Source organism: Dama dama, chromosome 23 (genome assembly GCF_033118175.1).
Source record: "Dama dama isolate Ldn47 chromosome 23, ASM3311817v1, whole genome shotgun sequence".
Lineage (NCBI taxonomy): Eukaryota > Metazoa > Chordata > Mammalia > Artiodactyla > Cervidae > Dama > Dama dama.
The window spans coordinates 65,648,581-65,672,097 of NC_083703.1; the positions used below are offsets into that span (position 1 = coordinate 65,648,581).

Genomic DNA, 23,517 nt, shown 5'->3' on the forward strand with positions numbered 1-23,517 from the left:
ATTTTAGAATAAGCTTGTCAATGAAGAATATATATAATTTTTTTTTGACTGTGCTGGGTTTTCATTGTCCATTTTACTCTTGATCTCAATGCAGAATGCTAAGGGCAGGCTAGGAGTCTTCAGAAATCCTCCCACCCTTGAGATCTGTGGGGGGTCTGGGCTAGCCTTCCCCTCTGAACCCAGCTGACGCCTGTCTATCTTCTTTCCCCAGGTCAGCTGCTGCCCGGGAGAGGCGACCCGGGCGCCCCGCTAGGGCGACGGCCCCTGCCCCGAGGGCCGAGATCATGAAAGGCCTCGGTGACAGCCGCCCCCGCCACCTCTCTGACAGCCTGGACCCACCACACGAGCCCCTGTTCACCGGGCCTGACCGCAACCCCTACCTGCTATCGCCCACGGAGGCCTTTGCCCGCGAGGCCCGCTTCCCCGGGCAGAATGCCCTGCCAGGGGATGGCCTCTTCCCGCTCAACAACCAGCTGCCGCCGCCGAGCAGCACCTTCCCCCGAATCCACTACAACTCCCACTTCGAGGTGCCAGAGGAGAGCCCCTTCCCCAGCCACGCCCAGGCCACCAAGATCAATCGGCTGCCTGCCAACCTACTGGACCAGTTTGAGAAGCAGCTGCCCATCCATCGCGATGGTTTTAGCACGCTCCAGTTCCCTCGCGGGGAGGCCAAGGCCCGGGGCGAGAGTCCTGGCCGCATTCGCCACCTGGTCCATTCCGTCCAACGGCTCTTCTTCACCAAGGCGCCCTCTCTGGAGGGCACGGCAGGCAAGGTCGGTGGCAATGGCGGCAAGAAAGGTGGCCTGGAGGACGGCAAGGGCCGGAGGGCCAAGAGCAAGGAGCGGGCCAAGGCCGGGGAACCCAAGCGGCGCAGCCGCTCCAACATCTCGGGCTGGTGGAGCTCCGATGACAACTTGGATGGTGAAGGTGGCGCTTTCCGCAGCAGCGGCCCGGCCTCGGGACTGATGACGCTCGGCCGCCAGGCGGAACGCAGCCAGCCCCGCTATTTCATGCACGCCTACAACACCATCAGCGGGCATATGCTCAAAGCCGCCAAGAACAACACCACTGAGCTGACCGCCCCGCCACCCCCGCCCGCACCCCCGGCCACCTGCCCCAGCCTTGGGGTAGGCACCGACACCAACTATGTCAAGCGGGGCTCCTGGTCCACTCTGACCCTCAGCCACGCCCACGAGGTCTGCCAGAAGACCTCGGCCACCTTGGATAAGAGCCTGCTAAAGTCCAAATCGTGCCACCAGGGTCTCGCCTACCATTACCTGCAGGTGGGTCCCTGCCAAGGTCAGGGGTGGGGTGAGGGTTGTGGTGAAGGCACCAATTTGAGACTCAGCTGTACCACAGGTTGACTTGGAAAGATGTTTCACTCAGGCCTCTGTTTACTCACCTAGGAATTGGGTGACAGGTGGTATCTTGCTAATAAGAAGATTCTTTCCATTGGTCATGTGCTCAAGAGCCATTGATTAAGACCCTTCTGAGACCAGCCCTGAGTAGGGACTAAAGCATATACCCCCACTTAAAAAAAAAAAAAAGATTTATTTATTTTTATTTTTGGCTGTGCGGGGTTTTCATGGCTACACATGGGCTTACTCTAGTTGCAGCGAGCAGGGGCTACTCTTCATTTGGTGCATGGGCTTCTCATTGCGATGGTTTCCCTTGTTGCAGATCATGGGCTCTAGGACACAGGCTTCAGTAGTTGTGGCATCTGGGCTTTAGTTGCTCCATGGCATGTGGGATCTTTCTGGACCAGGGATGAAACCTTCGTCCCCTGCGTTGGCAGGCGGACTCCTAACCACAAAACCACCAGGGAAGCCCACATCTCCCTGCGCTTGAGAAGAAAAATCTGAAAGCTGTGCCATCTATCCCCTCCTAGAACCAATTGCATGGCATTCTGGTGCCAACCTCCTACCTGGTACTGCCACCAGACTGGGGGCTCCTTGAGGACAGGGACCATATCTGGTGCCATTCTGTGTCCCCAAGGCCCAAGACAGAGTCTGTCATAGAGGAAGTGCTCAAGAAACATGAGAGGAGAGAGGGGTAGATGAGCAGATGAGCACTTAAGTGAAGAGATCAAAAAATAAATAAGACCTATTCCTGATTATCAGGATGCTAGGAGGAAAAAAGGGGCTTCCCAGATGGCTCAGCGGTAAAGAATTTGCCTGCCAGTGCAGGAGATGCAGGAGATGTGGGTTCGCTCTCTGGGTCAGGAAGATCCCCTGGAGGAGGAAATATCAACCCATGGACAGAGGAGCCTGGCGGGCTACAGTCCATAGGGTCACAAGAGTCAGACATGACTGAGCAACTGAGCATGCACGCTGGAGAAAAAGACACACGAACAGACAGTCCTCTCAGTGAGAGCAGAATGTGATGAAGATGAGCAGGGAGCTGCAGGAGCCCAGAGGCCCTAAGTCCTTTTGGAGGACTAGCTTTTTTCTTTCAGACACTAGAGTTTATTGAGGCACTTATTATGCACCAAGGTCCCACTGCTGGAAAGTGGCAGAAGGCTCAGAGATGTCTCTGCTGCTACACATGCACTGGGCCTCTCAGGGCAGGGTGAGTGGCTGTGAACTGGGTGGCTCCCAGTGCCACAGGCCAAGCTGTGGGTGAAAATGACAGGAAGTAGATTTTCTGTTCACTAGATGGGAGGGGCTGCTTCAGTAGGTAGCGTGTGCCTCATCCCAGAGGGCAGGTCAGCACAGGCCTGGCCAGCCCTTGGGAACACATTAGATGCATTTTGAACCAGATGAACATCAAAGTCTGACAGATCCCTGCGTTCTTGTCATGCTATATAAATTTCCAAAGGCAGTGAGACTATGGAGGGGAAAGACTCTTTTTGTTTTTCCAAAGGAAGGAAATGAAATCTAGGTGGTATTTTGTATATTTAAGGCTTTTGTGGCTCTCAATCTACCTTCCTTAGTTTAGAAATATAGGAGAGGGTGGCGTGCAACCTAGCTCCCTCTCAGATGATGTAGGTTAGTCTGATCATGTGAAAATGCTTCAGAAACACCATGAAAATGTGGCCCTGCAGGCACTGGGGTTGTGCCAACTGCTTGCTCCACAGAAATTAGGTGGGTAAGAGCTGGGGAAGCAACAGGTGTTGAGCAGGGGTATACCAAGCCACCTTCCCAAGGGACGGGTGGAGGAAGAGAGGATGGACTAGCCAATGGTTTGGGGTGGAATGTGCAGAACAGTCAGCTGGGGAGAAGACGTTAATGAGAAGTCTGCAGGGGGAACCTGGGCCCAGGCAGGGACCTTTCCTCAGCCAGGAATCAGCCACCAGCAATGCAGGGACCAAGAAGAATGTGGACTCTGCAGGCATGGTGATTTGGGGAATGTGTGCATTTGTGGGTGTGGGCAAGAATTGGTGTACTGTGTGCACTGAGAAACATGTGTGCCTGGGTGTCCACGGTGACGTATAGACCCAGTGAGAGTGTGTGCTCTGCGTGTGTTGAGGACACAGTGAAGTGTGGGCAAGTTGAGGTGGGTCCAAGGTGCACTGGTGGCTAGTGTGTGCGTGAGAAGGCACGTAAGCTCTGTGTTCACATCATGTACTCACTGAGGGGTGGACACACCTTGAAGTGGCTGGGTGTGTCCTTGGGGAGATGGGAGTGGGGGGTTATGCCTGCTCTCTGAGGTGAGTGTACATGGCACGATGTGTTCACCCAGTGCTGGGGCTGAGGTACGGGCGTACTCCATCACACGGTGACCATCCACTGTCGTGGACAGGTCGGTGGGTATCAGGTGAACGAGGGCGCAGCTGGCGGATCCTGGCCTCAGAGGGCAGGAGAGGTCCCCTCAGTTGGTTTGCCATTGTAACCACTGGGGTCAGGGCTGCCCTCACAGCTGCAACCTCACTTGCCCTTATATCAGCTCCCTTCCACTGATGGGGTCCCTGGGGTTCAGATGGGAACACTGAGCCCTTTTTTCCAGCTCACCACATGGCTGCCTAACCCGGGAAAGCCCTCTGCTCTTAGTACCTCAGTTCACCCACCTATGGGGTGAGGAATGTTGGTTGGCCCCAGATTCCTCACCCCCATCCTGCGGGTGAGGTCCTCTGGCTGGGGCCCTCTGACTTGTCCTCCCCCCCGCCCCCCATCCTAAGGTCTGGGGACCTCTTTCAAGCCTGCGGCTCTCATCTGTGTAGTGAGATCATGAGCCATCCACTGAGTTTGTGGGGGAAGTGATAGGAAGGTAACGGGGTGCTCACAACTGTAGCTGGGGGGGAAGTCATTGTGAACATTCTGTCTGGGTGGTTTTGCTGGGGCACCCAGCCTGGGATCCATGGAGAAACCTAAGGTGGGGGAAGGCCACACAGTGAAACTTCCCAGGATGTCCTTCGACGGTAAGGCCGAATTCTCCAGGATGGGAGAGCAGGGAGCTTTACGGTCTTGGGGATGGGGGTTCTATCCCACAGCTCATTCCCCAGGTGATGAGTCCGATCCTGGGTGGCCGGTGGCGCTCTGGGGGTGTGCGCTGCCCACCCGCAACCCCCGAGCCGCCTTCGCTGAAAGCGGTCCATCCCCAGGTGCCCGGCGGCGGCGGCGAGTGGACCACCTCGCTGTTGTCCCCGCGCGAGGCGGACGCCACGGCCGAGGGCCCCATCCCGTGCCGGCGAATGCGCAGCGGCAGCTACATCAAAGCCATGGGCGACGAGGACAGTGACGAGTCCGGCGGCAGCCCCAAGCCCTCCCCCAAGACGGCGGCGCGGCGCCAGAGCTACCTGAGGGCCACTCAGCAGTCTCTGGGAGAGCAGAGCAATCCCCGCAGGTGAGCGCACAGCCCCGGCCCCTAGAGTCGCGCCCACAAGTCAGCCCCGTCCCCGGGAGCCCCGCACCGGAAGCCTTGGCCACACTGAGTTCAGATCCCTAAAAGGACCACGCCCTTAAAGTGAGCCACGCCCCCAGGCTATCCCCGCCCCCGCTGGGCCCCGCCCACTTGTGAGCTAGCCTCTGGGAAAGCCTCGTTACCTGCTTGCAACCCCCGCTCCAAGCCTCGCCTTCCAGGTGAGCCCCTCGCAGGTACTCCACACCCCTGAGAACCTCGCCTTCCTCTTCTTCGGCCGCCGGCTGCTGGGAAAGCGCAGCCCCACAGATGAATCCTGCCCTCCAGCTTCAGGTCCCCTAGGTGAACCTTCCTTCAGGTTTAGACCCCCTCCTGAGATCTTCCTCCTTAGGTTGGCTCCTGCTCTTTGTTGAGTTGACTCCAAAGAGCCCCGCTATTTGGTGAACTACCCCACTACCCGCCGCCCTCCCCACCCCAGTTAAGTCCTGGCCACAGGTGAGCCTTATGCTCAGATAAAGTGTAAGGGGAGTCTCTCTAGAGACTGGCCCAGAAGGAGCCTGCCCAGAGGAGCCACACCCCCAGGTGGTTTCCAGTCCCACAGGGGAACTGCCCCAGGGGACCCTCTTCTTCTGGCTAGAAGAACCCTGCCCTTTGGGGGATTAGGGAGAATCTAGACGTCAAAGGGGGCAGTCTTCACCTGTCCATTACCTCGCCTGGAATTCCTGGAATGGGGCCCAAACCTATTGTTTTAAGGCTCGGAAGAGTTAGTGAAAGTGTGAAAAACGAAATGCACTCATATAGAAAGCAATAATTAACATGTTAGATAAGTGAGCTTGCACGTGCAGAAGTCACAGTGGGGATTAGAACAGAAGAGAATGAGTAGAAAACAGGTGAAAGTTGGTGCAGGTGATTCAGAACCCACTGAGGAAGAGAAACAAGTCAGAAGCAGACAAAAGACTTGGAAGAGTTAAAGGAAACAAGGTTAGTCCTAGTTCTTCAGTTCCTGGGAGCAACAGCCAAGGCTTCACGGAGAAGGTAGGCTAGGAGGACTGCAGCCGTGGGAAGAGAGCAGAGGAGGTGATAGGAGCACTGAGGCAGGGAGTCTCCTTGGCCAGGACAGAAGGCAGGGAATGGCCTGCAGGTGGGAATTCAGGACACAATGGGCTATTAGGTCTCACCCTCTCTGAGCCTTTTTCCCTAGCTTTAAGGGGGCTGAGCTGGATGATCTCTAAGATCCCTTCTAGTCCTGACCTCCTATAATTCTTAAATGATCTGCGGGCATGGAGGTGGGAGAGGTGGGCAGGACCAGGGTACAGGCCTTGAATGAGAGCGAATTGATAATAGTAGTACAGGCCTAATTCAAACCACGGTAATACAGAGAATATCGCAATAAAGTGAGTCACATGAATTTTTTTGTTTCCCAGTGCATGCAAAAGCTATGTTTACATTCTAGTCTATTAAGTGTGCCATAGCATTATGTCTTTTAAAAGGTACATACCTTAATTTTAAAATGCTTTATTACTGAAAAATGCTAAGCATCACCTGACAACTCAGGGTTGCCACAAACCTTCAATTTGTAAAAAAAAAAATTCTGCAAAGCACAGTAGGGGAATTGCAATAAAAGGAGTATGCCTGTAGTAACAGTAATGGGGGCCATCTGTTAGCACTTGCTGCTCTCTGGGCTCTATGCCTGCCCAAGTGCCCTTTAATCTGCATCTCAGAAACCTCCCCACAGCCCCAGCAGACAGGCATGGTGACACCCCCACTTAAAGGTGAGGAAACTGAGACTTACGGGGTGACAACTTACCCAAAGTCACCCCAGGAAGAGCCTGGGTCCCAATCCAAGTTTGTCTATATCAAGAGCTGAGCTGTTGGCAGCTTGGACCTTATTTTGAAAGCAGCAGTGCGGAGGAGGCCCGTGGTCAGGTAGTTCTGAGAAAGACTGAAACACCAAGACTGTGGGGGAAAAGTGATGAGTCTTCAGGAGCCTGGAGGAGGCTACCTGGACATTGTGTCAAAACTGATGACCTTTGGGCAGCCCTGGCTGGAGGTCAAGGCTTGTGGGCCTTGACAGTCTCCTCTGTCCAGCCCCTAGAATTGCCCCAGGCCTGCAGAGGAAGGCGCTGTAGAATTGAGCTGGTGTGGAGTGCCTCTGGTTTGAAACAGTCAAAATCGAGCTTGTGCTGCCACCTCGTGACTGCAGCGGACATGACAGGTGAAGGCCGCCTGCACCCACGAGACTCACAAGGCCTCCAAAAGCTAGGAGCTCTCCCCTTGCTCATCACCCCTCATACTACCCAGGCTGGCAAGGACTTCCATTTTCCCCTCTACCACTGGATGACCTAGGCTGGTTTTCCCACCTCTGGGCCTCAGTTTTCCAGACTGAACAAAGAGGAGACTGAGCCCCATCTGCTCCCCATCCCCTCCAGGAGTCTAGACCGCCTGGATTCCGTGGACATGTTGCTGCCCTCCAAGTGTCCGAGCTGGGAGGAGGACTACAACCCCGTCAGCGACAGCCTCAATGACTCCAGCTGCATCAGCCAGGTGAGGGCAGTGGGCAGCCAGAAGGCCAGTGGGCTGGAGAGAGCCCCAACTCCCACCCAGGAAAAGGACCAACGTCCAGGTCCAGCCTCTGCTGAGTGGTCCCTGAATGTCTGCCCTGTGCTTCTGTTCAGTCTTTGTTCCTGAAGTTGCCTGTGCATGTCTCTTCCCCACCGACCATCTAGGGCCTGGAGAGCAGCCCCAGGGCCCGACACTGATGGCCTGAGCTGTGGGCCCAGAGGGAGGGGTCGCACTACTGCTGTCCACCCAGAAGCCCCAAGGATGTGGGACCGGAGGCCTGGCTTTGAGCCCCAGTCTTGTCACTGACCGTGTAAACCCAAACACAATGTGCTCAGCACAGGGTAGCTACCTTGATGGTTGGTGCTGCCATCTTGCTGTATGACTTCCAGCAAGTTGCTTCTCCACTCTGGACCTCCATGTCCCCCACCTGCTCGGTGGACAGTTGGGCTTCCAGGACCCGGCCAGTTCTGCCACTAAGAGTGGTAAGCACGCTGTGCTGTACTATTAATTCTCTCAACCATCAGCTCCTGGATCCCTCACCACCACCCCAGAGGGTCCTTATCCATATCCCCATTTCACAGATGAGGAAACTGAGGCCCAGATAGGTAGGGTCACACAGGGAGGAGCAGACAAAACTGGGCAGAGATGGGCTATCAGACCCAGACCTGGACCTCAGTCCCTACTGTGTTGTGCACAGTACTTTACCATTTGCAAAGAGACAGCCGGGCAAGGCTCAAGGGCTCCCTCCATAGTGTGAATGGGGGGACAAGGCCCAGAGAGGGCAGACACCTGCCAATGGTAGCACAGTGAGGCAGCAGAGACAGTCAGGTGCAGACCCAGCTGCCTCTCTAGGCAGGAACGGGCCCCAGGTCCCACTGTGTGCAGCCCCACTGCCTGGGCTAATGGACTGCTTTGAACTTTTGGACCCCAGATCCCCACCACACCATTATTCCTAGCCTGACCAAGCTCTCCCCAGCCACCCCCCTCAGGACTGTCATTCCCAGACTCCACGGAAAGCAATCTCAGAAGCGGGGAGAGGTAGAGCCCCCCCACCCCAGCCAGGGGACCCTCTGCCCCTTTCATCCTCCAGGCCCCACCAAGTCTCACCTGAGAAGTTGTGCTGGCCTCTATGCCTGTCACCTCCAACCTATTCACGGCGGCCAGAGGGAGCTAGCAAAAGGCAGAAGTCAGATCACATCACCTGCTCCGAACCCTCCCATAGCTCCAGCCTCACCCCAGGAAAGCCAGACCCGCGAGGCCTGGCCTCCCTCTCAGACGTGATCTCTGACATATTCTGTCACCGGCCCTGCTCCTGCCACACCAGCCTCCTTTTGCTCCTCACATCCCTCATTCCTGCCCCAGCCTCCCTGCGCTTGTTCCTCCCAGGAGCACTCTTCTCTCAGATCTTTGCACAGCTGGTTTCTCTCTGTGATCCAGGTCTTGGCTCAAATGTCACCTCAGAGGGACCTGCACTATCACTTCCCACCTCAGGGGGTCCCCAGGGCCCTGTTCCCTTACCTCGCTTCATTTTCTCAACAGCACTTCTCACTCTCAGGAATTGTATCTGTTTGCTTATTTACTTGGTGTCTGTCTCACCCCCTGGGAGCTCCTGGCAGACAGGGACCTTGCTGTCTTGTCCCCCACAGTGTCCCCAGGCAGGTGGCACAGAGCATGAAGGTGTTTGCTGAATGGACAGTGCCCTTCCCTGTCTGTCCCAGCCTGTCTGTCCTCTCATCCCTCAGCTGTCTTGTCTGTGTCCCTCTGTTTTTCTCTGTTCTCATTCACATTTTTCTCTGATTCTCTCCAGTGTGTCTCATCTCCATGTTTCTCTCTGGGTCTGTCTGTCTGTCTCACATGCACCCTCTCCACCCCCAGCCTGGCCCTGGCACTGGAATCACACTTTTGTCCTTTGGCTACACAAAAAGGTACATGGAATCAGCCAGGCTGGGAATCCCAGCCAGTCTCTCCCACTACCCCCTGCCAAGCCCCAGTTCTCTTTTGGCCCAGAGTCCTCTGAGCCCCAAAACCCTCACCCCGTGAAGCTTGAGTGACCTGAGCCACATATGTGGCCTCAAAATCAGAGATGTCTGATTCTGTCTGTATCTCCGAGCCTCAGTTCCTACCAGGAGAAACTCCCTTCCCACCAGGCACTGGACTGGGTAAGCCCTGACCAGGGAAGAGAAGCATCCAGGTTCTGCCCCTAATCTATAGATCCTGGGAGGCTACCTGCCCAGCTGAGAGGCAGCAGACAGGACATCCATGGTCCCAGGAGAAACACTTAATAAACCCAGTCCCAGAAGGAGTGAGCCTCCTATCCCTGGAGGAAACCAAAACCTCCTAGTAACTCGGCCCCAGCCAGTCTGGGGAGGAGGTTAGACCAGCCCCAAGTTCTCTTGTAGCTGAGCCTGAAGACCCCACCCCAGCCCCCAGCCTCAGTCTCCCCGTAACCCTCCCCATCTCTTTCCTGCAGATTTTTGGACAGGCCTCCCTGATCCCCCAGTTGTTTGGCCACGAACAGCAGGTCAGTATGTTTGCCATTCTCTTGCCGCCTCATCCCAGAGTCCGGGGCTGGGCCTAGGCACCTCAGTGTCCTGGCCCCTAACCCGGACAGGTGCAAGCAAGCTAGCACCAGGAAAACCTCCTCCAAGGAGGATGGATTGGGGCTCCTGTTGGCACCTGGACCTTTCACTCCCTGGCCCTGTCACTTCACCTCTCTGGGCCTCAGTTTCCTCTTCTCAAAAATGGAAAAGAATGAGTTAGGTTCTATGGATGAGTCAAGAATAGCCCCAGGACATTAGGACAGCATTGTAAATCAACTCTACTTTTAAAAAAATAGTAACCCTAGGATAAGGGAAGGCATATCCTGAGATCTTCTAGCCCCTTCCTTGTCTTCTCCCCCAGAGCCTGGGAAAGGCCAGGCAAGACTGTTCTATTTGGACAGATCAGGTGCTGGGGACACTGGCCTCCACGTTCCAGGCCCCAGATCCTCTGACTTATCTCTTTTCTTGGGTTCCATCAAGATCTTTAAGGATGTTAGGGTTCTGGAGTGAATGCAGAGACTTTTCAAGTTTACCAAAGTTGGTGAAGATGATGCTGGTATTGGCACTGTCTGCCTGTCCTAAGGGTGCCCCCTCCCACGCATACCCATCCTACCCCTGGAAGTGGTCCTTTCCTCCCCCCACCCCCCAGCCCCAGCCCCAAGGCCACATGGCCTACATGGTAGAACTAGGACTGACCCTACATCTCCTGATTCCAGCTGTGGATGCCTCATGCACCTCCCACCCTCATTTCAGAGTTCCTCTTGGTCACACTGATGCAGAGGGTCTTTGGGGAGCCCACAGTGGGCCAGGTGATCTCTTCCTTCCTTCAACAGCCTTGTGATAAGGGTCTCATTATCTGTGTTTCACAGATAAAACCTCCAGGGGAGGTTCCCTACACACAGTGTGCCCTCAGTGATAAACATACCAATAGCACTAACCAGCTGGCCTCTCCCCGAGAGCTTGGGAGCATCTTAACCAACACTCACAAATCCTTGCAATCACCCCACAGAGCTGCCTGTAATAACAGGTACAGGTTATGGGGTACTGATTTTCCCCCCACCCTGACACTCTTCAAAGCATGTGATATGAATTATCTCATTTAATCTTGACCACCATCCTGTGAAATCTGGTCCCTAATTAACCCCCATTTTATAGATGGGGAAACTGAGGCACAGAGTGGTTCAGTGACTCGCTAACATTCATATTGTGAGCAAATGATGGACCTGGCAGTGAAACTCTGGCTGTCTAGCTCCCAAGCTGGGCCATTACCATGCAATCCTGAAGCAAGACCTCATTGCCTTTTGAAAATCACAAGGGCCTCTCAGGTTTCAACTCTGGAGGATAAACACCTGTCTCTTTAATACCCCCTCAGGTGATTTCTGGGATATATTACATGGCCTACATGTTAATTTATCAGTGCTGTCTGATAGAACCTGGTGATAATTAGAAATGTTCTATAATCCATGCTGTCCAATAAAGGTAGCATGAGCAAGTGCAATGTGGCTAGTATAATTAAGGAAGTGAAATTTTTAAAAATTATATTTCACTTGAACCTAAATAGCCACACACAGTTAGTTGCTACCGTATCGAACAGAGCGAATTTAGACCTTCCCAAACATATACTCTAAATTGGGTAATGATTCCTCTGGCCACTTTATCTGGTGCAGGACCTGAAAAGTTCACAGGCGTTCCACTTCATTTAGAGGAGGAAACACTGGTCTAAAGGGTAGTGCTGGCCTGAGGTTGCACAGCAGGTCCAGGGCAGAGCTGGCCCCAGGCCCAGCCTCGTCTTTTCCTCCACGTGGTGCTCAGTCAACTTTTGCCCTGCCATGTAGCCCAGGTGTCTCCCAAGACCCCCACCCATTGTCCATCTTTGGCCGACTCACTCTTCAGCTCATACTTTGTGATCCCAGGTACCAAGATGGCCTAGACCTGGGTCAGACAGACCCTTCCAGAACTCTTGGTGGGTATATGTATGGTGAGGCCCCTCTATGCTCACAACTCCAGCTGCAGACTTATAGGATCTTGAATGGTTTTCGCTAGAGGGACACCTAGAAACCATCCAGATGAGGTTGAGCTAAATGTGAGATGGCAAATAGCACATATACCACCATTCTCCACACTGCCCGTGGCAGACATCACTAATTGATCCTCACTGCCATTACCCTCATTCCAGTATTATTTTCTCTCACCAGACTATTGCATCGCTTCGTCTCTGGCCTCTGCCTCCATTCCACACCCTCTATCCAACATCCATTCTGTATCCCAGGGCTAGATTAATCTTCCTTAAATACACATTTGGAGTATTGATTCTGCTACTTCCTCACTGAGTGCACCTGGCAAATATCTTCCCCTCAGTTGCCTTCAGTTTCTTTGCTTATAAAAATGAAGGAATTGGACCATAAGATGGTAAATGTCTAGCACATCTAGTGCCACCTCCCCACTCCAACCATCAAGGCAAACATTACTAATTGAGTATAGCCTTCTTTTTGGTTGACTTCAGATGTAATCTCAAAATCTATTAGTGAATCAGTCTGAACACACAAGATATAACCTAGTTAACATCCTAGAAAGTATATTGAACAGTTTCTCCTCCATCTTAGAGATGGGAAAATTGAGGCCCAGAGAGGTGAGAGGGGCTGTCTATTTCTTAAGGGCTCCCTCTGCCCATCCTGTGCCCCGAGTGAGATGCGAGCAGGAAGGTGGGCTGAGTTGCAGCACCAGACTCCAGCTCTGCAGCTGAACCGACCACCAAGCCCCCCCATCCCTCCAGAATGGGCGGAGATGGCCCCTGATGGCTGCTTTTGCCCGGACAGGTCCGGGAGGCAGATCTGAGCGACCAGTACGAGGCGGCCTGCGAGTCGGCCTGCAGTGAAGCGGAGTCGACTGCGGCTGAGGCTCTAGACTTGCCGCTGCCCAGCTACTTCCGCTCCCGCAGCCACAGCTACTTGCGCGCCATCCAGGCGGGCTGCTCGCAGGAGGAGGACAGTGTTTCCCTGCAGTCCCTTTCCCCACCGCCCAGCACCGGCAGCCTCAGCAACAGTCGTACGCTTCCGAGTGAGTACCGAGGTGGGGGCGGGACTTGTTCGTTCGTTTTGCCAGGGGGCCCCTGGGACCGTGCTTGGTGGACTGCAGATGGAAAGGAATCCACAGTGGGCAAGCCAGGAGTGGAGCGGTGGTTAGGCAAAGGAGCCCTTGGGGCTGAACTTCCCACCAGTTGGTAAACTGGAGCTCAAACGGGGCATGGGGGAGGGGGTCACAGAGAGAGATGTCAACACTGGGAGTGGGGTGGAGGGGTCTAGCTTGTGAGATACTTGGTGGCCCCGGGTCTTTAAACCCTGATTCAGAGCAGCCTTCTGCTGGCAGGCAGGGCTCACTGAAGCCCTACTTACCTGTTTGGATTAGTTCAGGTAGGCAAACCTGTGGGGAGGGCGGGACCCTGCAGGGAAGAGAATGGGATTTGCATTGGGACGTCTCAAAGGGGTGAGTTTGCAGGTGTCTCTCATATTCACAATCAGGGACACCCTGTCCTTCCTGATACCTGTTCTGAGTTCTCTGATGATAACCCAGGGATGATCAGAGACAAGGGGGACCCTCTGTCCCAGAGCAAGCCATGATATCAAGACCAAGGAAAATCATAGCACAGTTTCTGGCTTAGTAGACAGAACTCTGATCTCACTCAGGCCAGCAACTTTTCCTTCCCTTGCTTCAGTTTCCCCGTCTATAAATTGAAGCATAAACCAGATCCCAGAGAGCTCTCCCGCAGATGAAGTAAGTCTGTGCCTGGGGAGGCTTAGGTGGGTGGGGCCTTGCCTGCGGTAGGAACTGACAAATGTAGTTGTTGTTACTGATTCTCAGTCTTGACTCAGAGCCTCCTGACAATCAAAGGCATTTGGGGTTGGATTATTGTAGAAGACACTTGTTTCAAGTGCTCAGTTGGTGTTTGATGTGAACAAATGAGCCTGAATTTCAAGGAATTCTATACACAAGAAAGCAGCTTGTTGACTGGAATGAACTTGGCTGGGGACAGAGCAAGAAACCACTTTGTTTCACTATTGCCTTTCAAATCATGGGTGGTATCTGGGCAGGTTCCTGAGCTTTTCCTATCACTTTTAGACCTTAAGGAACAGTCTCGTTTTCAGATTTTGAGAGTCTGGCCTCATTTCAAAACACCAGGCTCATCCACTTCAGACCTCATGCACCTGGCAGCTAGGGCTTGACTGGGCTGGAAAGCCCACAGTGGGGAGCTGGGCATGGTGGTCAATGTCTCCTGGGTTCCTTGTTCACCAGTGGCCATTGCTGATTCCTCCAGTGGGAGGGGAAGGTCGCTAATGCAGGGGTCGTCTAGCATCAGGACTTTTCTATGGGACAGACGCCACTTGCAGCTCTTTCTCTTAGGTGATGCTTTTGGAGTTTCTTCTGTCCCGAAGGCCCTCATGATGCCTCCCCTCCTGGCCTGGGCAACCCCCCTCCAGGCCACTGCTGCTTATTCCCTCTCAGCTTTTCCATCCAGTGGTCCCTCTCCTCCCACTCAGCCTTTTTTCTTTGCCAGGGGACCTGCCCCTGCCAGGCAGGCTTCTTGGACAGACTCCTCTGAAGACAACTCCAGCCCTACTGTCTCCCCCAGCTTGACTTAACCTATATGACAATGGGGCCTGTGCCTTGCAGAACTCTGAAAATACAGGGTGGTCTGCTACACCCGTCCTTCCAGCTAACCCTGCCAGCCTCTCCATGTTAGGAGTCTCAAGCAGGCATTGGGGTCCACATTGTTTGGCCTCCAAATCCAGGGAATCTCTCTGCCCGACTCTCCCAGACACCCTATTCCAGTCCTCTAAGAGCCTTGGGTGAAGGATCAGATTCTCCACATCACCAGGCCCAAGGGAAATTCTCCCTCTTTTTTTTTTTTTTTTTTTTGTGGGGGTGTGAGTACACCATGCCGCTTGCAGGATCTTCTTAGTTCTCCGACCAGGGATCAGACCCATGCCCCCTGCAGTGGAAGCACAGAGTCTTACCCACTGGACCACCAGGAAAGTCCTGTAAGGGAAGTTCTCTAAGCAGAAGGTGAGCCTGGGGAATCAAATAGCACCTCCAACAATTTTCTTCAAATAAACCCTCATTCACTAATTTCCCCCTACCTCATGTACTCATGAATGGGCTGAGGTTGGGTGATGGGCCACATGTCTCAGAACTGTTTGGAACCCTGTATTGGTCAACTATTGATACAACATTGCTGCATAACACACAACCACAAATGAGGTGTAAAAAAAAGTAACATTTATTTCTTTTGTGCTCATTTGTGGTCAGCTGGAATGTACTCCACATGTTTTTCACCCTCTTCCCGGGACCAAAGTGTCCTGGGATCAGTGGCTTTGGCAGGGCATGTTCTTCTTGTCGTGATGGCAGAAGCGCAGGAGAGCAAGCCCAACTACACAGGCACATTTCAAGGTCCCTGCTTGCATAATATCTACAAAAATCCTATTGGTTGAAGGGGGTTATATGACTAAGCTCAAAGACAAGGGATGGAGAAGTACCTTCCCACCTTTGTGTAAGAAACTGATTTATATGGTAAAGTGTGAGGACTGAGGAAGGGGTGAAGAATCAGGGTCAGTAATTCAATCTACTGTAGTCCACTTTCTTGGCCAGATTTATTCCTGTCCCTTTTACAGAAAATACCCTTATCTCAAAGATCCTGAAAAATCTCATTCAACCATAACATCAGGATGTCATGGTACACCTGAAATTAACACTGAAAATCAACTATCCTTCAGTAATAAATAAATATATTTTTAAGGAAGAAAAAAAGATCTCATGATCTGTGTCAAATCTGGATGCGGCTCCTCTTAATTGAGGAACCCAAAACCTAAAAAAAGAAAAAAAGGTATCTACCTCCCACCTCCCAAACAACGCGCCCCCCCCCCCCCCCCCACACACACACAGAGCATGCATTGGTGAAATAGGGACAGGATGACTTGCAGGTCACATTCTTGTTCAGAAGGAGGGGGAAGGGGTTCAGAGACTTACTGATCCATGGCCATTGTGAAGTCCCTCTTGGCAAATGTTGGGCAGATACTCTGGGAGAGGGAATATCTCTTGATGAGGCCCAAGGTCTGCTCCCTGGGGTTGATGCCCTAAGCTATGGTTTTCTATAGCTCTCCAGAAGTCCTTCCTTTTCCATTAGCCTTTTTTGGCCATGTCTAAAGAAAGCACTGGAGAATATAGGTCTTTGGGCAGTTGACGAACTGTTGTTGTCTGCTTCCTGCCTGAAGGAAGTTGTCTTTTTACACCTTGAATGGTCTCAGTCTCTTTAGCCTAAGCGATCATAGTTTTGGCCACACACCTCCCTCAAACACTTTATGGGTTTTCTATGTATTGTATTCCACTTAACTTCCATATTGCAAAAACTACACCATTAATTTTTGAGTTATGACAGTCTCTCTCTACTCAATTATGAGTACTTTGGGTGCTTCTATGGGGCCATGGTCTTAAACTTTCTGGAAGCCCTTTTGAGCAGCTGAGAGCATCTACTAAACGGTACCTTATTATTTTCAAGTATTAATAAAAGATGTTGTAACCATGCTCTTGATTGGATCTGGCCCACATGTTATATCTTAACTGGCCATGACCTTGGTTTGATCTTTGTCCCCCGGCTGCATATTAATTTGAGACTGATTTACTGGCTGGAGAAGCATTGACTGATTTATTTTCCAACTCAGCCAAGTTCTGAGCTCTCTGTATTCCCTCTAAACACTCAACACTCCCTATATCTTTTATTTACTCCACTCTTTCTTTTAAGTCCTTATCAAATTCAGCCCAGAGGCACCAGCTCTTGCTTTTAACATTTACCTGGAAACCATCTTGCCCAGATCCATTGGTTCTCTTCAAGTTACTATAGATGGAGCTTTAGCAAGCATTTTGTCTCTGCATAGTGTGAGGTCACATTTTTTCAAGCCTCCAGTGACAGTTCACTGCGTACCACTTGGTCCTGAAGACAGTGCTACATATTTTTATTTTTATTGCTCATACACCCCACTCTTGGTATCAATTTCTGTATATATCAACTATTATCACAATAATGCCATGGAACAAGCAAGCACATCTAATTTCAGCGGCACCGAATAATACACATTTGTTCTCATTCATGAGCTTTCGAGTCACCTGGTTTTGCTCCACATGTCCTATATCCTTCTCCTCCTGGGACGAAAGTGCGCTCCTGGAATCAGTGCCCAAGCCATGCCATGTGCTTTTCACGGAGATGCAGAAGTATAAGAGGGCTAAGTCCACTGTACAAGCACATTTCAAGTCTCCTGTGAACATCTGGTTGGTCAAAGCAAGTCACGTGAGCCCAAAGCCAAGGTCCAGGGAAATACACTCGACCTTTTGTGGGAGAAACTGCAGTTATGTAGCAAAGGGCATGAACATAGGGAAGGGTTGAGGATTGAGGCCAAAAATTCAATCACAGCCCCTTCTGCACCTCCCATATGAATGATCCAGCGTTTCTGGCTCTAAATGTAGGAAAGGCGGGGGTGGGGGAGGTGGGAGAGCTCCAATTATTCTCAGTTTGGGGACTTAAGCCCAAACCAAGATACTCAGGAAAGTATGAGAGGACTTCCCTGGTGGCCCAGTGGCTAAGACTCTGCACTCCCTATGCAGAGGGCCTGGGTTCAATCCCTGGTCAGGGAACTAGATCCCACCTGCCAAAACTAAAGATCTGGTGTTCTGCAACTAATATCCAGCACAGTCAAATTAATTAATTAAATTAATGTATTTTTAAATTAAAAAGTATTGGTAGCAACATCTGACACCTTACCCAGACATGTGTGCGCATATATACCTATTTGTGGACATATGTAAGATTCTAAGCCCTTAGACCTCTAAGAAAATATATAAAAGCATATGCACATTGGTGTTCTCACATGTGCACATGTATATGTGCACATATACACCTAATTGCTACATACAGTTGCACATGCTCTCACATATGTGTGTGTCTTCTTCAAGGCTCATGCCACCTCCACACCAGTGAGGAAATTGTGCCCCTACCAGATTGGAGCCACCAAAAACATCTCCCCCCTCCCCACCACTCTGTTTCCCCACTCAGCCCTCCATCCAGGTCTCCATAGTGACCACTACATTCTTGCTTCTCTCTACTCCAACCTCTGACTCCCTCATGCTCAGCAGGTAAACTCACCTGTCTTCCAGAGAAAACCAAAGTCACCAGATTTTCAGACCTCTGCCCAGAGCTGCAATTGTTTCCTGAGATACCTTAGTGCTGGGTTAGGAAAGACACTTAACTGTCATCTGTTGCAATATTATCACGTCACACAATTTTTATTAGGCTTAGATCCTGTGCTGCCATCTGCCACAAACATGTCATAATAAATATGTAATTCAATTATGTCTATGTTGTGAACAGCACCCTCTCCTACATGTGGCATCCTTAATCTGTGTACAACCTGTATCACCGTACATGGCAGTCTTGCCTTCCATCACCTCCCTCCTTACAGACACACCCTAACATGCACAGGCACACCCTCCCTCAGCCACTGTCTCCCTGCAGGGTTCTTCTGCTCAGAAGGCTGCCCCCTGTCCTCAGCATATGTCTCTAAGAAGTGAGCCCAACAAGGGCTCTTCTGAGTCCCCAGGTTGCTAAGGGGCGTGAAAGCTCTCCGTCACTGTCACATGGGCATATATGCTCTCAGGCCATTGGCCAGCGAGTGGGAGGTGTGGGGGGCAATTATTGAGACAGTGAGAGCCTGGCCGGGGCAGGCCCCTCCCCAGTGGCCTTGGGCAAGGCATGGAGCTTCCCACCCACCCACCCTCCCACCCGCTGGGAACTGGCCAGCTTCCCAGCTGCCAGCGCTGCCTCCATAGACACCCCCTCACTCCCTCCCCCTTTCTGACCCAGATTCCACATTCCGGAAATAGCTCTGGCAGGTGACTGGCAGGCAGGCGGGGGTCAGCCCCTACTGGGATGGTGGGGGAAGCAGCACATACACATTTAGGCACATACACATGCCCCTCCCCAGCCACAGGACCTGCCAGGAAGGCCCCTGGGTACCCCTCAGTCTGCCCCATCCTCCCTCCTCTTTCTCCACTTCTGAGAAAGAAAAGAACAGAGAATGCCCGCCCTCCCCCTCCTCCCATCTCTGACTCTGCCCACCTCCTTTCCTCTCCACCCTCCCTCCATCCCTTTCTCCCAGCTTCCCCTCCCCGCCATCATCATAGCCTTCTGTCTCCTTCAGCCCTATTTCTCCCCACCACCCTCTCTCCCGTTTTTCTCTCCATTTCTGGCCTTTCTCCCTCCCCAGCCTGTCTCTCTCCCACTCCCTCTGAATCACAGGAGAGGCTGTGACATCACTAAGGAGCCGCAATGGTGGTGGGCTGTGGGGTGATACCCACCCCTGCCCTGCGCCAGCTGCATTCTCTGCACGGGCACGTGGGTACACGTGTGTACATGCACAGAGGTCCACACACCTGGGGTCACTCTCTGGTGGTGCTTGAGGCTCTAGGGTGAGCTGGAATAGGTTGCTGGCCTGGGAAACACCCTGGATCTTTTTGGATCTAGTTTCTGCTCTGCTAAGTCACTCTGGGTGGATCCTGGCCCCTTCTTGTGCCCCAGATTCTCCATCTATGTTGTGAAGCTTGGGTTTGGAGACCCCCAAACACCTCCTATCTGAGTCACAGAAAGCTCTGTCCTCCTTTCTTTGTTCCCTCTCCCCTCCCCCGGAACTCCCCCAGTTTCTTCTCTGATTCATTCTCTTCTGCACAGACACAGGAAGGAAGGCTGACAAAATTCCAGTAAGCAGCCAACCTTCCAGGTGGCCTCATCCCCCGAGCCCTGTCCCAGGCCTGACTCTCCACAGTCTCTGATTATCACACTACAGGCTCCTGTCAGGTTGGACACTCCAGTTTCCAGAGCGTCAGGGCTGAGAGGAACCTCAAACACCATCATGTCCAGCGATGCAAATAGGCTTCAACTCAGGTGTCATTCCTGATCCCTGGAGCTCAGGACTGAGAGTGAGTTAAGCAGAGAAGTGTGGCACCATCGATTAGTGATGTCTGTTTGGGCCAAGAGAGTTTCACTTATCTGACATTCCTGATTTAGCCCAGTTAATCATGCACATGCACACGCACATACACACACATGTGCACACATACACACATACATGTTGACATATTTTATAAAGAAACTGTAGCCTAGAAGAGGTGAGTGTTAAGTCAGGGTAACCCAGTTAGTAGGTCAAGGAGCTCTTCCCCGCCTGGTCAGCCTGACTTGAGTTCCCCACTATTCTGTGGATGTTGAGGGGTGCGCATCCAAGGTTCTGGTAAAGAGCTGCAGTGTGGTCACAGGAGTTTCAAGGAGACTCATCTGACAACACGGGCAGGATGGATTGGAGGCTGTGCTCTGGCCCAGGCAAGGCCCAGGGAGCTTGGGCAGGGAACATAGAGTCAGAGAATAATGCGAGTGTCCAGGAGACCTTCCTAGAGTGAGTGATGAGGAGCCAGAATTCCTGCCCCCTGAACGAGGGCCCTCCCCACAGAGGGCGGAATGGGGGCTTCCTCCCTGGGCCCCACCCAGCCTGGGACCAGGAAGTCCCTGGTTAACTGAGTCACTCTCCAAAGTCCTACTTTTGGCAGACCGGTAGAACCTTCTCAGGGAAACAGTGATTGGGCTCAAGGACTGGTGGGCAGGCTGGAAACCCCAGGTTTCTGAATGAGACAAAAACATCCCTTACTCCCTCAAGGGCAGAGAGGTCAGGCCAGAGGAGGAGAGACTAAGGTGCTTACATTGAACCGTGGAGGCCCTCCAGTGGTGATGAAGGACAGGAGCCTTGCCACGGGACATCCCTTTCATTGATTAGAGTTTACTGATCACCTTCCACCAGTGAAGTGGTGGTGCAGGACCAGGGACACCTCAGTGAACAAAATGGAAACCCTGGCCTTCATAGAGAGTACACTCTTGTGGGGCGCAGATGGGCAGGTTGGAGGACAGACAAAGCAGTCAGTATAAATAATGCAAATAAGTATATGGATTTTTAAAAAATATTTATTTATTTATTTAGGCTGTGTCAGGTTGTAGCCTTCGTTGTGGCACGATCTTTTTGTGGTTGTGGCGCGGGGCACATCGTGGGCTTAGTTGTCCTGCTATGTAGGATCTTAGCTCCCCAACCAGGGATTGAACCCACATCCCCTGCGTTGGAAGGCAGATTCTTAACCCCTGGACTACCAGGGATGTCCCCTAAGTATATGGCTTATTGGAAAGCAGTGTAGGGCAAGGAGTACTGGGAGTGCCAGTGGGGGTGGGGGGGATATTGCAGCATAAATAGGGTACCAGGGTAGACCTCATTGAGAAACATGTTTGAGCAAACTCTTGAAGGAAGTGAGGGAAGAAGTAGTGGTGGGGAGGTACTCCAGGCTGGGAGAAGAGTGGTACAAATGCCCTGAGGAAGGAGGGCTCAGTAGCTGATGGAGGCAAAACAGGGCTGCGTATGGTTGGGACACAGCAAGACAGTCAGGCTGTGCTTCGGGGCTTCCTGAATTTTCCCATGTAATCAATCTAAAGACTAAGTGAATGGTATAGGTGTAGCCCGGTGACTGTGAGAAGGGCAGAGTAAGCTAGTATTTTCAAAGGGACTCGTGCAGTGCCTGGCATCAATATTAAAAACAAACAGTTGCTTTTAATATTTTTGTTGTTGCTGTTTAGTCACTCAGTCATGTCTGACTCTTGTGCCCCTATGGCTGTAGCCCGCAAGGTTCCTCTGTCCATGGGATTTCCCAGACAAGAATCCTGGAGTGGGTTGCCATTTCTTTCTCCAGGGGATCTTCCCAACCCAGGGATCCAACCCGCATCTCCTGCATTGCAGGCAGATTCTTTAGCACCAAGCCACCAGGGAAGCCCGCTGTTATCCTTATAACTTTATGCAAAAATCACAACAGTGGTATTGGAAAGACTGTATCATCTTCAGTAAATTTTCCTCCATTTTACATTTGGAAAACAGAGGCACAGAGAAGGGCAGGGGCTTGTCTAGGTCACTTAGGAAGGCAGGTCGGGGGGCAGAAACTGGATATGCAGGTGGTAGACCTACTGTAGGTGCAGCCCAGAGGGACAAGGCCCGGAGCAAGGGCCAGGACTGTGAGTAGGGGGACTCGCAGGGGCGAGGCAGGGACTCCATGAGGTGGGGAAGCTCCATGAGTCGTAAAGAGAGTGACTTAGGAATTTACACAGCTCCTACTGCACTTTGCCCTCCAAGGTATCGTGGATGTAATGGTTTTATTTTACTAAAGAGGAAACTAAGGTTCAGGAGGTTGAATGAGCATCTTGTCCAAGGTCACACGGCCCTCCAGAGGCTGGGCAGGGATTAGAACCCAACCTGGAAGACCCCAGATGAGCACAGCAAAACCAGGAGGGAGCGGTGGGGACACTAGAAACCCTTAGGACGTAGAGTCCAAAGTATTGGGAGGCTAATTTGACCACACACAGGTGAGACGACCTGCTTGTGCGGAGCCTCTGTTTCCCCTGGGGAATATCCAGGTGTAGCCACGATAAACGGGTACAGACTCCCCGGGCCCCTCGCTAGTCAGGGAGCATGCGTCTCGTTCCAGCTGGAACCGGTTTGGTGGGGGCGGCTGGAGGGGCGGAGTCCCGGGTGCTCAGGCACGCGCGGGCTGACGTGGGCGCGCGCTCCCTCGCCGGGTCGGGCAGCCTGGGCGTGGGCTGGACTGAGCGCCTCGCGCGCGTGCGCACCCGCCCCGCCGGGCGCGCGCGACGGGCCACGTGCCGAGAGGGCCGCGCGCGCCCCCGCCCGCCCCGGGAGTCCCGAGAGACGCGCGCGCGCCTCTGACGCGGGGGGCGGGGCGGGGCGGGGCCGGCGCGGGGCTTTAACCCAGAGGCCCCGCCCCTCGGGCGTACAAAACCGGAGCCTCGGGCCGGGCCGCGTGAGGGAGGAGGGTGAGTGCCCGCCGCTGGCCGCAGCTGCCGCCAGCCCGTCCGTCACTTCATCGGTCTGTCCGGTCCACGTCGTCGCCGCCGCCGCCTCCTCAGCCCGGACGCCTGGGGCCCGCCCAGCGCCGCTCAGAGCAGCCGCGGCCCCGCGAGGAGACGGGCGCCGCCCCCGCCCGGCCCTGCCCCCGCCCTCCTCCCAGTCTGTCCGTCCGTCCGTCCTCCCGCCCGCTCGCGCTTCCGTCCTTCTGTCCAGCCACCGACCCTGGGGCCCATCTCCCCGCTCCGCCCGCTTTGTCTCACCCTGGCTCGCTGTCTCTTTGTCTCTGCCCTCGCGCTGCCTCCCAGCCCCTCCCTCGCTCCCCGATCTCGGGTCCCCCTCAAAGCGCTCGTCTCATCCCCCAGAGTCTCCCTCTCGGAGCGCCCCTGTTCTTCGGGATTCCCTCTCTGAGCGCCCTCTCATCTTGTGGGGAGGGGGCTTTCTTTCAGAACACCTTCCACGCTCCCCTCACATCCCTTGGGGATCCTCCCATCTGTCCCCCACACCCCGGGGGTCTTGCCTCCTCTTAGCCCTCCTTTCTGCAGGCTTTTGCCTCTTTTGGTGACCCCTCTATACGCTGGGACCTCTGTGATCCCTTGGGGTCTCTCCTTGGGACCCCCGAAGCTCCCCAGCTCCCT

At 53.3% G+C, this 23,517-nt stretch overlaps 1 protein-coding gene across 1 annotated transcript; it reads left to right on the plus strand.

The window, feature by feature from the left end:
* Nucleotides 1-327: 327 nt before the first annotated feature.
* On the plus strand, nt 328-22,741 carry LOC133044302 (disks large-associated protein 4-like). Its single transcript, XM_061125697.1, has 6 exons — nt 328-1,283; nt 4,541-4,782; nt 7,227-7,341; nt 9,830-9,880; nt 12,716-12,956; nt 22,503-22,741. Exons 1-6 carry the CDS (start codon nt 966-968, stop codon nt 22,739-22,741), a joined length of 1,206 nt encoding a protein of 401 aa, XP_060981680.1. The 5' UTR covers nt 328-965.
* The last annotated feature ends 776 nt before the right edge of the window (nt 22,742-23,517 follow it).